General features: G+C 33.0%; 2 protein-coding genes across 2 annotated transcripts; both read right to left on the bottom strand.

Annotated features, from left to right (window-relative positions):
• Positions 1-1,766: 1,766 nt before the first annotated feature.
• Positions 1,767-3,188, bottom strand: LOC107058179 (probable F-box protein At1g65740). The gene has a single exon (XM_015303578.1). The coding sequence runs from the start codon at positions 3,048-3,050 to the stop codon at positions 1,977-1,979; it is 1,074 nt and encodes a 357-aa protein (XP_015159064.1). The 5' UTR covers positions 3,051-3,188; the 3' UTR covers positions 1,767-1,976.
• Positions 3,189-9,756: 6,568 nt separating this feature from the next.
• On the bottom strand, positions 9,757-10,860 carry LOC107058173 (F-box protein At4g35733-like). Its single transcript, XM_015303561.1, has one exon. It carries the CDS (start codon positions 10,858-10,860, stop codon positions 9,757-9,759), a length of 1,104 nt encoding a protein of 367 aa, XP_015159047.1.
• Between the last annotated feature and the right edge of the window lie 6,740 nt (positions 10,861-17,600).

The raw sequence follows: 17,600 nt of genomic DNA, 5'->3' as shown, positions 1-17,600 counted from the left end.
AAATCTAACTTCAAAAATATCAAATAAAGTGAAAAAATATTTGCAATGGTATGTAACATCTCGTATATGAAATCTATCTATGACATTACATGATATCTATTATGAGATGTTATTCTTAAGAGCAGATTTGTATGTTTTAGATAAATTTAGTTGAGTTGGGTGATTTTACTTGTTTTTAAATATTAGGGGTATAAATTAAACCATATATAGAAAAAGTACACTAGATTCTAAATATTCATCGCAAAAAGTATGACCAAACACAACTCCAACTTAAAAAAATTTAATGTTCCAGTTTCCACATAGTAATAGAGGAGATAACTATACATGCATTTTTAGCCAAAATATAGCTATGTACATGTGTTAGGAATGGCAAATTTCATCTAACAAATAAAGAGTAGGAACAAATTACATATAAGGAGTATTGCGTTGTTTTAATCATCTAATAAAAATTTAAAAAACTATATAATTCATATTTCCAGAGGAATGGAAGGATGTAGTGGTGTTCAAATTCTCCGACTACACGATGAGAAAAGACATTCGTGAACTCCTCTCCTTACCATTAAGTGGCTTTCACTCATTAATAGTTTCCGGCTCAGGTAAAGGAGGCAATGGTGGTGTTGGTGACATGGCTACCTGTTGAACGCTACGCACAATATCCAGTATTGGCACTGAACTGCAGGCACTGCTGCAGTGGCAACAGCTTGCCCTATCCATAACTTACAACCATTAGTCATAGACTAAGTTGCTTTGACTCTTCACTTTCAATGCCACACACATGTCGGATTCTCCAAAAATACACTACTTTTTGCACACGCACCCCTTGACATTTTTGAAGAGTCCGAGCAACATAGGTCATAGAAATAGATGTGCAAGAAGTTCTCGATCTCTTGCAATCTACTAACCTCATACACTCCAATATTTTGTACGACTGCAGGTGATTACTCCAACCCATACGTACAGGAAGGCAAATGGAGTGGAGGACAACCTAACAAAGATAGGTTGCAGTGCAACTTTTTTGCTAAAGTCGCGATTTTTGATACACCACTCGCTTTTACTCTTGCAGCATTAGCCAAGGATCAACAAGGACAATACCAACGCAGAATCATCTTCTACCACGGCAATAGCTGCAGATTCACAGTAGTTCTTGTACTCATCCCACTCCCCCTTTTTTGTGTAATAATCCACAGGATCAACCACAAAACAGAGCTGCAAAATAAAGGAATTATTTTTTAAATTTTTAGGAGGTTCTAGGCCGTAAGTTCTTTACTCTACTTCCCGTAAAGATTCATGGTCCTTTCCTCTCAACATGATAACTTTTAAACAATGAATAACAATTACAAAGTAATTAGGGGTCGTTTGGTTGGGAACTAGTTATCCCATGATTAACTATCCAGGGATAACGTATCACACCATGTATATGGGATAACTTATCCCATCACTATGCTATAAATGGTGGGATAAGTTATCCCAAACATGTCAACCAAACAAGACATCAAAATTTTATCCCCAATACTACTTTTTTATCCCAAGACTATTTATTCTTATCCCTCACACCAAACGAGCCCTTACAGTCTACCGAGCTATCCTCTGATGTGTATTACCAAGTGCTAACCATCTTCGAAGGGCTGAAAAGTGATAAACACTAAGACTTTGCACCCAAGTTCTAATCACTGAAAAACTCTAGCAATCCACAACTAAAATTATGTGCTGGAAGGAGAAAAAAGCAGACAACATCTCATTAAAGAGGTATATTTGCATAGTGAATATCACAAGCCTAAATCATTCATAGGAAGTATCATCAAAATTTACTTAAAAGAAGATTGAAATTCAAAACATAAACATACAGACACGATTACGATCAAAGAAAGCAAATAATTCTTAAAACTTTACTCTGATAAGACGGAAAACGTAAATAAATGGCCAAAATTACTAGGCTAGAGAATGTCGCAGAGGTATGTGCAATTCCCCTTTTGATATCATAATGATGGGATAACCCAAGTTGCCGGGCAAATAGGATGAACAGAAACACCCACATAAAAAGATTGAATTTTTCCATCTTCAAAGTTGTAAGCTCCCATATCTTTGCCATCTCCGTATTTCCAATTATCAGTAAAATAGATGTGATTAGGCTTCACTCCTTTCGACTTAGACGTGTCAATTGAAAATGATCCATTCTTCCCTAAAAAAATTGCACTATCTCCCAAGACTTTAATCTCTTTTGCTTTACGTCTAATTAAATCGAGTTTCCATACTCGAAAGTCATAGGTCATATAGGATCCAAAAAAACTATCATGCTTACAAAATTGTGAAACAAGTAACAGTGCACCTGATACTTCGACAAGATAGAGCTGCTTTCGCGGACCATAATTGTTTTTCTGAATAACCAATTGAGGTTCATAATCCTCATCAATAACCCAAACTCCGCTAGAAGTAATCATATAAAACTGTCCATTAAAGTAGTGTATATCCCATAATTCACCAAATTCATCAACATCATCAATTGGAGTCCAAAAGAGATCTCCAGGTCGCCAACAAGCCAAATAACTTTTATGTCTACTATACGAAATAATCACAACAAAATCGGACGAAAACGAAGGATTAGCAGATAATATAATTTTATTGATAGACACATAGCTATTTTCATGAGTTGGTTCCCAATCTCTCAAACCAATATGGGGAGGAAGATGAATTTGAGAATGTGAAAAAGGGTGCGATAACTTCATCTCTCCGATACCTGTATATTCGACGGTGGCAATCCATCCCATTGTTGAAAAACATTCTCGATTTCTAGATCTAGCTTCTGGAAGAAATACTCGTGTTATTTTCTCCTTCGAAAGAGAGTAAAATTCACGATAATCATTGGCGTCGTCTCTTTCAACAGCCAACATAAGCAATGGAAGTTGTGGGAATGGTCCATCAAAATTCTCTTTGGTAGCAGCAATTCGCCATGATTTACAAACGGCACCAAAAACAATGAAATCCTCCATAACTGTAACACGATTTGCTATTGTAACAAGTAGATCGTATGGAAGTAACGACCAATCCGCCATAGCTAAAACTTAAAAAGAGGGCAAAAGAGGAGTGATTTTACTTTTAGGGTTTTTGCGTTTGAGGAAATTTATGTAAGCGCTCAACAAGAAGATTTGTTGGAGGAAAATTCGGACCCAATTCGAGTTACTTTTGGATTAAATTTGAGTGGGTCAAAAAAGAGTTGGATCAAAACGGACCCAATTCGAGTTATTTTTCGATTAAATTTGGGTGGGTTGAAAAAGTTAGATCAAAACGGATCAAGTAATGAATTATAAAACGGGTGAAGATTGAATCTAACCCAATTTTACTATGTTGTAATTGCTTTGTTTATTTTTAAAAAATATTAGTACCTAATAAGATTATTATTTTTTCTTTATTATAACTACCTATAACAAATCAAATTAGGAAAAATATTGAAAATATTTTGACAAAATTTCTCATGAGTCAATTTGAATTACGTATCAATCCAAATTTTTTTAAGATTGAAATGGATTAGCTGATAAATGGACGGATTAATAACCCAACCAAAATTAAAACGGATTAGGCAAATTGAGTTTGATTTTGCCGCACGAAGTATTAAGGTAAACTTTGTCTATCAAACTTCAAAATCAAATACTATCCAGTATTGGCACAGAATTGCGGGTGCTACTGCAAGGGTTACAACTTGTCCTTAGAGTTGTTCAAAACCAAATCGAAATCAATAATTCAAATCATCGATATATAAAGTCCTTCCGTTACTTTTTACCGTCTCAAACTCGATTATACTGAAACTTATGTTGTTGTTGTATCGATAGAGATGTTGGTTCCATCTCTAAGGTGATAGAGGACTCTGCACTATCTCAATGCAAACATAGATTGTTGATAGAGGACCTTGTTCATTAACAATAATGAAGTAATTTGATGACAGAACAGAAATCATACATCTAGTGATATTTGCTGAAACTAGGAAATCTTCCACCTCCTCGATCAGTAACGATGATATTTATAGAGAGCATTAGGAAATAGCAACTTAATTTGTTTCAGTCTTGGAATATCTGCAAAGCTAAGAGGATCTCCTCGAGCTTCTCCCACCCTCTTATAACAAGTGTTTCAAGCACTAAGGCATCCCACTTTGAGATATCTAAGTATTACTAGTTTCAAAAACTCAAGTTTGTGGAACGTGATATCTCCAAGGCACCACTCTTCTAATGGACGAAATCCTGTCCAAAGCTGACTTAATTGGAGATACCTCCATATGACACACACATCCACCATATCACATTCAAGAGTTACAACTCGCCTTAATATCCTCAAATTTTCCAATTTAGAGGATTCCCCTGCTTATTGATTTCCCATTCTTCAGAGATTTATTCTCACAGTACTTGACCTTACCATTATATTATTACTCTGAAACCATTACATATCAAGAAGTTATAAAATTGATAAAGAAATCAAAATACAGAACACTCGGAAAAAAGAACAGTAACAACAACAAATTAATGCAAAAACCAAAACATAATAACAAAAGAAAGAAACTACATATATGTAAAACAAGATTACAATGTAAGAGATTAATAAATAATTCCTTAAACTTTATATTGATAAGGTGGAAAACAAAAATAAATGACAATGAAGAGCATTTTGAATCAAAAATATCAGAACGACGGCATAACCCAAGTTGACAGGTACATAGGAGTTAGGACTAACATGAATATCATGAGTAAAAAATGTAGTTTTTCCATCTTCAAGATTGTAATCCCTTATATAATTGCCACCGTGTTTGTTGAGGCGTAACTCTCTCCCATTACCAGTAAAATAGATGTGATTAGGCTTCACGCCTACAAACCTAGAAGGGTCAATTGAAGTTGAAGCAGTACACCCCAAAAATAATGCGTTATCTCCCAAGATTTTAATCTCTTTTGCTTCTCCTTCGATTAAATCTAGTTGCCATACTTGAAATTGATATTCGCCAGAAATTTTTCCAAATAGTATACCATAGTCACAAATTGTTTAACAATTAATAGTGCACCTGATACTTCGACTAGATAGTACCGTGTAAAGTATGAACTATATGTATCATAATTAAAGTTTTTCTTGAAAAGCAAGCGGGGTTGATCATGATTATCAATAACCCAAACTCTGTCATTAGTGATCATATAAAACTGTCCTTTGAAGTATTTGATATCCTGGAGCAAACCACAACCTTTAATATCAATTTTGGTCTAGTAAAGATCTCCAGGTCGCCAGAACGACAAATAAGGTCTAAGCTTACAATAATAAGCGATCATTACAACATAGTCGGATGTTTAGGAAGGATTAGGAGATAACACAACTCTATAGATTATCATATAGTTTTTAGTACGAGGAGGAAGTTGAATTTGGGCACGTGAAAAAGGTTGCAATAACTTCATCTCTGTGCTACCTTTATATCCTACTGTGCAAAGCCATCCGAACGATGAAAAACAAACTCTCCCTTTAGCTTCTGGGAGAAAACTCTGTATGAAACTTTCTTCTTGGAAAGAGAGTAGAATTCTCGATAATCATTGCCTTCATCAGCAGCCAACATAAGCAACGGAACTTGTGGCGATGAAAAATCAAAATTTTCTTTGGTAGCAGCGGTTCCCCATGACTTACAAATGGCACCAAATACAACGAAATCATCTATACATGTAACTCGATTCGCTATCGTAACAAGTACATCGTATGAAAGTTCGGACCAATTCACTGTACCTTTTCTTGTTGTCTTGGAATTCATGTTTGTGATTCAATCACGGAGGATATTTAGTAAAAACAAATAAAACAAAAAAAAACCCCCCCACCCCCCCCCCCCCCCCCCCAAACCTAGAAAAGGGTAATGATAAGGGGTCATTTAGTTTGAATACAAGTTACGCGCCTTTAGTTTGAATACAAGTTATGATGAGATTAGTTATACTAGGCTTAGTATGGGAAAATTTTCAAAACAACAATATTTTAGCATTTAATAGGACCCCTTAGCCACATTTTCAATATTTATTAAAAGTGTCAATATTTTAGTTTGTTATATATCTAATTTATGTAAAAAAAATTAATTTGTTTAATTTGAAAGAATACAATTATTTGATAACAGAAAGGAGAAAATCAAGGGAGAGAATATTACAAAAAAAGATAAATACCACTTAATTTTCTCATCACTTACATTTTAAAAAAAAACTCAAATGTGTGCCTTTCTCACAAGGTATTTTTTTTTTTTTCCAGAATTTTGTAACCTTTTATAAATCGTATTCATTCCAATATGTATACTATTTGTATTCATTCTAGTTTTCATGTTGTATTTTGTATAATGAAACTTATATTTTTTTATTGGTTTGTATTCATTCCAATAGGTATGCTAAATGAATATGTAGTTATTTAAGAAACATATTTGTATTCATGTATTTTTTTCACTGTGTATTTATTTTTCTTCAGAATCTTGTATCCTTTCTTAAGTCGTATTCATTCCAATATATATTTTATTTGTATTTGTATTCATTCTAGTTTTTTATTTAGATGTAGTATTTTGTATAATAATATATAAAATACAAAATCTTATTTGATGAAAAAGTGAGAATGAAATATAAAACTGAAAAAGAATAAGTGAATATTTGTTGCAATCATTCTTAAATAAAATACATAACTAGTTGACATACCTTTAGAATGAATACAAATTATGAACAAATACCAAATTCATAAACTATGCAACATGATTTTTGAATGAATACAAATATTAATAGCATAAATACGATTTTGAATACAAATTGAGAAAGGATACAAAATTTTGGGAAAAAAATATAAAAAAAATAAAACAAACTAATAGGAAGTTATTCTTACTATAAATAAAATACATATCAAGCTGACATACCTTTGAGATTAATTCAAATTAGAAACAAATACAAGATTCATAAACTATGCAACATGAGATTTTGAATGAATACAAATATTAATAGCATACATATTGATTTGAATATTAATTGAGAAAGGATACAAAAGTCTAAAAAAAACTATAAATACAAAACAAACTAATAAGAAATTGTTCTTCCTCAACTATAAAACTTCCATTTTATTTAGTTTAAAAATAAAACTTTCATTTTATTTAGTTTAAAAATAAAACTTATATTTTAAGTTTATTAAAGTAAGTGAAATTTTATTATTAAAGTCATATAAAATATAATTTTTAAGTGAGTAATAAACTATTTAATTAAAAATATGTAATTTAGTAGTGGAGTGAACATTTTAAGAGAAAACACACTATAAATAAACATAAGAACTAGGCAAATAAAATCTTGTAATATATTCATAAATAAAAATTGTATTTATAAAATGTAATTTCTTAATAGAAAAATATATTATCATTAAAACAACGAATAATTAATATGTTTTATAAATATGATATATTTTATACATTTTTAATTTAAGATCACAAAAAATTTTAAAAATAATTTACTCTGCTTAGGGGTGTTCACGGTTTGGATAAAAACTGATCCAAACCGAAAAACCAAACCAAACCGATAAAATAAAACCGATTTTATTTGGGTTTGTTTTGGTTTGGTTTTAGATTTTTGAAAACCGATAGTATTTGGTTTGGTTATGGTTTTATTCGAAAAAACCCGAAGAAATAACCGAACCGAACCGATGAATTATATACATATATTTTATTAATATACATACTTAATATATTATTTTTATAAACAATTTTAAAGATCTTATACATATTTTCATTAAAATTTCTTTATAATTTACTTATTGAAAGCAAAAATGCCCAAGATGAAACTATTATCTTATTGATTTCATAAATATGAGTGTCTATGTCAATTCTTTGTGGGACTGAAAATGTTATTGTCTCTTCCTTCTAGGCCAATATAGTGAATTTTAAAGCTTTATTGATAGTAAATTTAGTGATTGAAAGTTTAGTAATTTAAGTCATTCTAACTATTTTTCGTTTTGAATGGATTGTTGTCACTTTTTTCACATTTTAAATGAATTGTTTCTTTTATTTTTGTGTATGGTTAATAACCGAACCAAACCAAAACCGAAACCGATAATCACTAAACTGATAAATGTATATTATATTTGGTTTGGTTTGGTTTTGATAATTTTAAAACCGATTCAGTTGGTTTGGTTTTGGTTTTTGACCAATAACCGATCCAAACCAACTCGTGAACACCCTTAATTAAGGCTGTGAATGCTTTTATAAATGTTATTAAAAATTATGTTAATATACATAAATATAAAAATGGTGTATAAAATAGAGTTTAGAGGGATATTTTTGTTATTTTACATAGGATAAAGTATCTTGGGATTACTATACCACCCAACAATAGTTATTTTAGCAATACTAAAAATTCTGGCATGGGAGTTGTGGTGAGAACTGTCACGGGCGTACTCATTAGAGCCTTCTTAATACTGGTTGAATGTAATAACAACAATTTGGCTGAAGCTCTAGCAGCCAATTATGGAGTTAAATCAACAATATAATAATACGTCCAGTGAAATTTTACAAGAGGAGTGTGAGAAGATAGAGAAGGTCCTTCAGTTCAATTGCAGCAAATCAAGTAGTTATGAAAAGGCAAAACGTCACTAACAAAAATATCGCAACTAAACACAATAGACAAAAGATAGTAATAGATATGAAAAGCAAAAAACTATGAATGTAAAACAAGATGTATTCTATCAACGCACATGTGCGTGGTTCATTTAATTTGGTTTGTCACCTTGTTTTAAAGTAACTTTCAATGATTTTTTTGAGTGTGAAATCTTAAAGGTAAAACCGATAAAAGTCATAAAACAATAGTTTAATGATGTACAACGATTTAATATGTCCATAAATCGATAACCGATAAGTCAAATCAATAAATTTTAAAACATAATTGAGAATCGACTAATACGCAACCATTGAAGTTCAAGACAATGGAAGCATCAGCATATCAATTTTCCTGAAAGTACAATCATCAAATTAATCGTTTTATGTTTGTGCAGAAGTGTGTTTAGTAGACAGCATTTCACAAAGAATAGGTAATAATTTTAAGTCCACAAGGTATTGAGTCGATGATCTTAACATGGAGTCAGATGATGTTGGTTCCATCTCTAAAGCGATAGATTGATAGAGGATCTCCTCGAGCTTCTCACACCCTCTTATACCAAGTGTTTCGAGCAGGGTAAAGGATTCCTCCAAGGCATCCCACTTTGAGATATCTAAGTATTACTAGTTTCAAAAACTTAAGTTTGTGGAACGTGATATCTCTGAGGCACCACTCTTCTAATGAACGAAATCCTGTCCAAAGCTGACATATACCGCTTAATTGGAGATACCTCCGTATGACACACACATCCACCATATCACATTCAAGAGTTACAACTCGCCTTAATATCCTCAAATTTTCCAATTTAGAGGATTCTCCTGCTTGTTGATTTCCCATTCTTCAGAGATTTATTCTCACAATACTTGACCATACCATTATATTCTCTCTCTGAAACCATTACCACGCTACTGTTAATGAGCTCCATCAAGAAGTTATAAAATTGATAAAGAAAGCAAAATACAGAACATTCGGAAAAAAGAACAGTAACAACAACAAATTAATGCAATAACCAAAACATAATAACAAAAGCAAGAAACTACATATATGTAAAACAAGATTACAATGTAAGAGAATAGATAATTCTCTAAACTTTATCTTGAGAAGGTGGAAAACAAAACTAAATGACCAAAGCAAAAGCTTTTAATCTAAAATGTTAGAACAACGGGATAACCCAAGTTGATGGGAAAACAGGACTAACATGAGTGTTATGATTAAAAAATGTAGTTTTTCCATCTTCAAGATTGTAAGCCCTCATATATTTGCCACTGTGTTTGTTGAGGCTTAACTCTCTCCCATTAGTAAAATAGATGTGATTAGGCTTCACGCCTACAAACCTAGAAGGGTCAATTGAAGTTGAAGCAGTACCCCCCAAAAATAATGCTCTATCTCCCAAGATTTTAACCTCTTTTGCTTCTCCATCGATTAGATCTAGTTGCCATACTTGAAATTCATATTCGCCAGCTATGTGTCCAACTACTTTACCATTTTCACAGAATTGCTTAACAATTAATAGTGCACCTGATCCTTCGACTAGATAGTACCGTGTATAGTATGGACAATATGTAGTCTCATAATTAGAGTTTTTCTTGAGAAGCAAGCAGGGTTGATCATGATTATCAATAACCCAAACTCCGTCATAAGTGAGCATATAAAACTGTCCGTTGAAGTATTGGATATCATGGAGCGAACCACATCCCTCAATATCAATTTTGGTCCAGTAAAGATTTCTAGGTCGCCAGAATGACAAATAAGGTCTAAACTTACAATTATAAGACATCATTACAACATAGTCGGATGTTAACGAAGGATTAGCAGATAACACAACTCTATAGATTATCACATAGTTTTCATCTTCCGAATATTCTATCAAGCTAGTACAAGGAGGAAGTTGAATTTGGGCACGTGAGAAAGGTTGCAATAACTTCATCTCTCTGGTACCTTTATATCCTACTGTACAAAGCCATCCGAACGATGAAAAACAAACTCTCCCTTTAGCTTCTGGGAGAAAAACTCTGTGTGAAACTTTCTTTTTGGAAATAGAGTAAAATTCTCGATAATCATTGCCTTCATCAGCAGCCAACATAAGCAACGGAACTTGTGGCGATGAAAAATCAAAATTTTCTTTTGTAGCAGCAGTTCCCCATGATTTACAAACGGCACCGAATACAAAGAAATCATCAATACATGTAACACGATTCGCTATCGTAACAAGTACATCGTATGGAAGTTCGGACCAATTCACTGTACCTTTTCTCATTGTTTTGGAATTCATGTTTGTGATTCAATCACGGCGTATATTTAGTAAAAACTAAAACAACTCCTGCTGCCTGCTGCCTGCCCGCCCCAAACCTAGAAAAGGGTAATTATAACAGTAATATTCTTTGTGATTTATGATATTACATTTAGCTTTTACTTTTGAATTATGTGTAACAATATATTACTTTATTTATTATTAACCTAATAAAATGTGATTGGACTAATTTACCCTTTCTGATTTGCTCTTTTGTTTTGTTTAAATCTAAAGTTCATGGACTCAACTCAATATTGGAAATTCGGGTAACAACTTAATAGTACTCCTGATGAAAAGTAGCCTAACATGAAAGTGTGACTTAACAATTGGTTGGGGAATTTCACAAAGGGTGTCCAGAAATAACACAACATTCTTTTCGAAAAGTGGAAAAAACATTTGCTACTAGTGATATTCAAACACACAAACATTGCCTCAGTCCAAGCATCTGAAATCACTGGGTTACAATAGCTTGTTGTGTTAAGGTTAATATATGTTATATAATTATTTCGTGTATCATTTTACTTGTATATAAGGTATTTTTTTGGACACCTTGACAACCATCTAGCTACGCCATTGTCTCCGGACATAATATCTTGTAAACATATGATATATTTGAAAGACGTTTGATTCAGACATTAAAATGTAAAAGTATTTTTCCTTGCGGTACTTCATGAACATAAGAATGAATTGAAGGGAGGAAGTCAATTGCCCTTCTCTAACTAACTGTAGGAAAATCCTTACACAAGCCCAAATAAACCATGAACTCGACCTACAACCCTAACTGTGATTCTCTCATAAGAAAGAAGGAGACGAATCTGCCTAAATAAGGAGCCCTTTCGAGGCTTAGTGTGAGTCACTTTTGACCTAACAACAAGTGCTTCAAAGTATGTTGGGAACTTTGGAAAGCATAGACTGCCTGCAAGTATGGTGACCACAACAAGTTCTATCATTACAGAATGATAATTCAGTGCACATTGGAACATCAAAGCCGTGATTCTGAATGGCTTTCCGGTGATTGATACTGAAGATAATTGGATCAACAAGGTGGAAAATCTCCGTCCAGTTGTTCAGAGCATCCCTGTTAGATGGAATAAGCCTAGCATTGGTGTATGATCAAAATCAATACTGACGGAGTGACGGTAGTTATTTTAGCAACAATAATACGTCCAGTGAAATTTTATAAGAGGGGTATGAGACGATAGAGAAGGTCCTTCAGTTCAAGTGCAGCAAATCAAGTAGTTATGAAAAGGCAAAACGTCACACTAATGAAAACATAGAAACTAAACACAATAGACAAAAGATAGTACTCCATAGATATGAAAAGCAAGAAACTACAAATGTAAAACAAGATTAGAGAATAAGTAATCCCTAAACTTCATCTTGATAAGGTGGAAAACAAAAATAAATGACCAAGAAGAGCTTTTTGAATCTAAAATGTCAGAACGATGGCGTAACCCAAGTTGACAGGTAAACAGGACTAACAGGTGAGTCATAATGAACCGATGTAATTTTTCCATCTTCAACATTGTAAGCCCTCGTATATTTGACAGCAACACTTGTGTAGGGGTAAAGTAAATCTGTCCAATTACTAGTATAATAGATGTGATTAGGCTTCACCCCTATAAACTTAGAAGTATCAATCACAGTTGAAGTATTACACCACAAAAAAATTGCTCTATCTCCCAAAACTTTAATCTCTTTTGCTTCTCCTTCAATCAGATCTAGTTCCCATACTTGAAAGTCATATTCATTATTGGGTCTAACTAGTTTATTACTTTCAATAAATTGCGCAACAAGTAATAGTGCACCTGATACTTCAACTAGATATAGATGCTTTGAGTGCGTATTTCTCTCATATTTAATGGTTATCCAGAGAAGCAAGCGGGGTTCAAGATTATCAATAACCCAAACTCCATCACAAGTGATCATATAAAACTGTCCTTTGAAGTAGTGTATATCCCTGAATAAACCACATCTGTCAATATCAATTTTGGTCCAATGGAGATCTCCAGGTCGCCAAAAAGCCAAATAACTTTTATGCCTATAAGGATAGACGATCATTACAACATAATCGGATGTAAAGGAAGGATTAGCAGATAACACAACTTTGCGGATGATGATCACATCTATTGATTCCGAATATTCTAACAAGCTAGTATGAGAAGGAAGCTGTATTTGGGCACGTGAGAAAGGATGCAATAACTTCATATCTCTTATAACTGTACCTTCATATTCCACAGTGCAAAACCATCCTTGGGTTGAAAAACATTCTCGCCCTTTAGCTTCGGGGAGAAAGACTCTGCGTGAAACTTTTTTCTTGGAAAGAGAGTAAAATTCTCGATAATCATCATCTTTATCAGCAGCCAACATAAGCAACGGAGCTTGGGTAGATGAAAAATCAAAAAATTCTTTGGTAGCAGCAGTTCCCCATGATTTACAAACGGCACCAAATACAACGAAATCATCTATACATGTAACGCGATTCGCTATCGTAACAAGTATATCGTATGCAAGTTCAGACCAATTCACTGTACCTTTTTCCATATTAGGGCAAAAAGAATAATGAATTTGCTTTGCTTTGCTTTTTGCCTTAAACAGGAGGGGTGTTATAGTTGCCGGCCCTAAACCTGGAGATAAAATAAAGAGATAATATCAGACATAAAATAAGGATTAGACTCTTGGTACAGTTTTAGTCCGGATATTAAAAAAAATTATTAAAACATCGCTTGCCATGCAGCGATTTCTTTAGAAAAAAAAAAAAATTACTGATTATTTTTTTCCTTTTTTAAATTGCTGCTTTTTCAAGGCAGCAATTTATTTTAAGCAAAAAAAATCTTTTTAATGAAATTGCTGCCTTGCAAGCGATTTTTTTTATAAAAAAAATAATATTTTTAAGAAATTTCAATTTTAAAAAGTTTTTTTTTTTGAGATAAACACTGCCATGTTAAAAAGATTTTTTTTTTTGACAAAATCGCTATGCTTTTTAATGGAGTAACGGCGTCAATTTTGTTAGAAGAAAATTACTTCGCCACGAGCGATTTTGTCCTTTTGGTTTTAAAAAAAATTGATGTGCCCTTTTGAAATTTTTGACAATTTTATTTGCCTTTTTGGCTCCAAACTCGTTAGATAAGGATGATAGTTGGTCAAGTTGGATTCAATTTGGACGGGTTATAATCATATCTATCCATCTCTCCAAATATAAATATAATATCTAGTGAGCATATATGATATATCTAAAATAAGTTTGATTCATACATAAAAGTCTTTTTACTCACACTTGAACATAAGAATGAAGGGAGGAAGTCAATTGCCCTTCTCCGCCTAATTAACGTAGGAAAATCCTTACCAAATATACCTTGAACTCGACCTACAACCCTTATCATAATTCTCTCATAAGAAGGAAGGAGACGAACCTGCCTAAGGTGCCCTTTCGAGGCAGTGTGAGTCACTTTTGACTTTTAAAAAAGTGCTTAAAAGTTTTGTGTGTGTGTTACTCTTTTCTTTTTTTAAAACCATGTTAATAAGATTTAGCAAAAATTACAGAGCCAGAGGGGGACATGGCAACCCAACCTCCAGACACAAAAAGAGCATTTACAGTAGAGTTAATACTCCTAATTAGAGATCTTGTCTAAGACTAAGAGTTTTGGCACATTGAAATGCTATAAACCTAGATAAACATCGAAGTAACCAATAGCTAGATTTAGCCTAAGTTGGGGGTTTGTAGCACCAAGAAGAGTGTTTTTTTACTCGTCTTCTAAAGGACAGAAGCTGCATCTTATCCATTTTAAGGGGGCCAATAGCCTCCTTAGGAAGCTCTTCTTTATGTAGGAAAATTTTATCTTCTTGAAGGGTGGTTCATGTTTCGCAAGAGCATCTGCGACTCCATTACTTTCTCTATAGCAATGACTAATCGCGACATTCTTTTGATGCATTTTGTGTTGAATATCATCGATTATATTCTGCATCGAACATCCCCAACAAGTTCTTGTACAGAGAAATTCTGAGAATCTGTAATATGAGATTGAACATCTTGACTAGAACTGATGTTGCCTATTAGTAAATCTGAAGGATTTTGGAAATCAGTAGGCGAACTCATCTAACACTGCGCTCGAAACAGAATTATCAATCGCTGTTGCTATCAAAGTTAAGACATATCACTTTGGTTATAATGGCTCTCCTCTGACAGCTCTTTAATACCATACGAATCAGGCAACATAAAAGAATTGTCAAAGTGGAGGTCGACACAGGATATCTGAGCATCGCAGACGCAATCCAGCAGCAGATTGGAGAGAGGACAGATTCCACTCATTATTAGTGGGGCATTGAAGGAACCAATTTGAGGGTTATGGGGAATGAGCTAGCTTGTAATTGAGAAAAGCTGTCGCACTCGCATCAGTTGGAAGATCATGTGGACTTGCAAGCTTGATAGTCACTTTGTCTTCATTACACTTAACTAGTTTCTTTTATTGGCTCGGAACCTTTTCCAACAGTACTATCAGTTTCTACTTTTTCCGGAGGTTGAGACTTCGCCTGCAGAGTTGCTTGCTGTGAAGAAATAAGAGTTCACTCTTGGGATATATACTATTAACCATGTGTTAAAGAAATAATATTTATTATAGAATAAATATTTGCTCAATTTTAATAGATTATATATTCGTCTATGGTGTCTGTTTATTTATATAGTAGATGATTTAGTGTGTAGAGTTTTAGCTTATACACAGAGGATTAAATCATCGATTCTTATAAGTATAAAGTTTTTTGTTCACAATCTAGGATAGAAATTGGACATGTCATCGATACAATTGTAGCACAAGATTATATGTAATTTATCTTGATTATGGGAACGGTATAGTTCCAACTTCTTGTGCTAGTGCATTTTGTATGTATTGAACGGGATCGAGTAGAGATAGTTGTTTTAGACTGACTGACAAAACATATTCTCTAAACTATTAAATATACTTATATTCTTAATATTGATATAACTATTATAATCTGTATATATTAATTATCGTTTTGATTTATTAAAAAGTGAGATTCTGAGATGGGTCAGTATGCCTAGTAAGTTGGATGATAATAATATATATTGGTGAAATAATAAGTTAGTTGATGGAATCCATGTCTCGTTATAGAGATTGATTGATATGCCTTTTTTGAAAAACTTATAAGTTTTCATCGTGTCAAACCTTGCAAGTGGATTTATGAATCCGACACATGAAATGAGTTAAGTAGTGCTCTAAAGAAATTAATCATTAAGTTAAATTCGTCAGTAATTTAATTTATTGATTAGTATATGAAATCTTAACATGGGAAATTACATAAGTGTTTAATGGGGAATTACGAAATGTAAATAGAGGAGTGCAATTATGAATTTCTAGTGGAATGATTTGTAATTTATTATGGTAAGAATAATTCAAATTAATTATTTGGAATTATTTCCATAACAGGAAGCATCAGAGATTAATTTTGTGGTCCCTCCAGTGCCCATATTTAACTAGAACTCAGAATCCTATTTCTTAGGGGGAAAAGGAGTAGGCGTGTGTTTTCTTGTTTTTCAAGAAAACTGGGGTTTCTTCTCCTTTTTGGATTGGGGAAGAAATCTCTATAAATAGAGATTCTCCTAACCTAGAAAAAGATTGATTAGTTTTCTATTCATACTTGCCCACCCAAGTATTGAGAAAGTTAAGATGTGAACTTGGGATCACTGTAGAAGATCATAACTATCTTGTAGATTCACTTGAAGGTCTGTCTACCTTTGGAATTCGCTTGAAGTTTGAAACTATCTGTTCACGCTTCAAGAGGTATTTATCGAATTAAATTTCAGTATGTTTATGTGATCTAGCATGATTATGTGGTCTAGCATAAACTGTGGCAGATCCAGGATTTAGAGTCTGGGGGTGCCAAATAAACTTATCGATTAAATTAATTTTATATTTGATTAAATTATTCGCCTTTTCGATATATATCATAAATCAATCAATAAAATATAAATAATAAGATATTACAAATCCGCACTCCACATTAAAAGCATGAAGTTAACAAATTTAAAACTTTCAATAATATTACTATTTACTAATATTATAAATATTCAACATTCATTTACAATTGTCCTCGACGAGTTTTCATATTCTGAAAACGATCGATAATGACATCATTACTAACATTTATAAATACATCACGCTCTATGTAACACACTAGACAATCATTTAAATATTGATTACCAATACTATTCCGCACTTCATTTTTTATGTGCTTCATTGACGAAAATGCTCTCTCCACAGTTGCCGTAGCAACAGGTAAAATCAAAGTCAACTTTACAAGTAAATAAACAAGTGAATAAGTCTCCGCGAGATTTGCTTCAACCAATGCCTTCGCCAAATCATGAATTCCTTGCAAGTTGGAGAACTTGGGATTACCACTTCGCATATGAATAATGAAAGTATCGAGTTGATAGCTCAAATCTCTAATTTTTCCATCATCAAACTCACTTGGATAACACTTTGCTAAAGTCATGATTTTACCTTTGTCAAAATTAGAGAAAGAATTGACCGGATTCAAGCTACCCATCCCAAGAAGCAAATCACTACTCACACTACTAAAAAACTGCTAAAAAACGACGGAAGAAAAAGCGACGGACAACGTCGCTCCTAAAAAGCGACGGACTAAGAGATGCCGTCCGTCGCTTTTTAATTAAAATAATAATTTTTAAA

This window comes from Solanum tuberosum, unplaced genomic scaffold (assembly GCF_000226075.1).
Source record: "Solanum tuberosum cultivar DM 1-3 516 R44 unplaced genomic scaffold, SolTub_3.0 scf00445, whole genome shotgun sequence".
In the NCBI taxonomy this organism is placed as follows: Eukaryota; Viridiplantae; Streptophyta; class Magnoliopsida; order Solanales; family Solanaceae; genus Solanum; species Solanum tuberosum.
The sequence above is the reverse complement of the archived record's forward strand: the minus strand, read 5'-3'. Positions and strand labels throughout refer to the sequence as shown.

Bases quoted from the DNA above. Each gene is read 5' to 3' on its own strand.
- LOC107058179 (XM_015303578.1), bottom strand. From the start codon at position 3,050: ATGGCGGATTGGTCGTTACTTCCATACGATCTACTTGTTACAATAGCA.
- LOC107058173 (XM_015303561.1), bottom strand. From the start codon at position 10,860: ATGAGAAAAGGTACAGTGAATTGGTCCGAACTTCCATACGATGTACTT.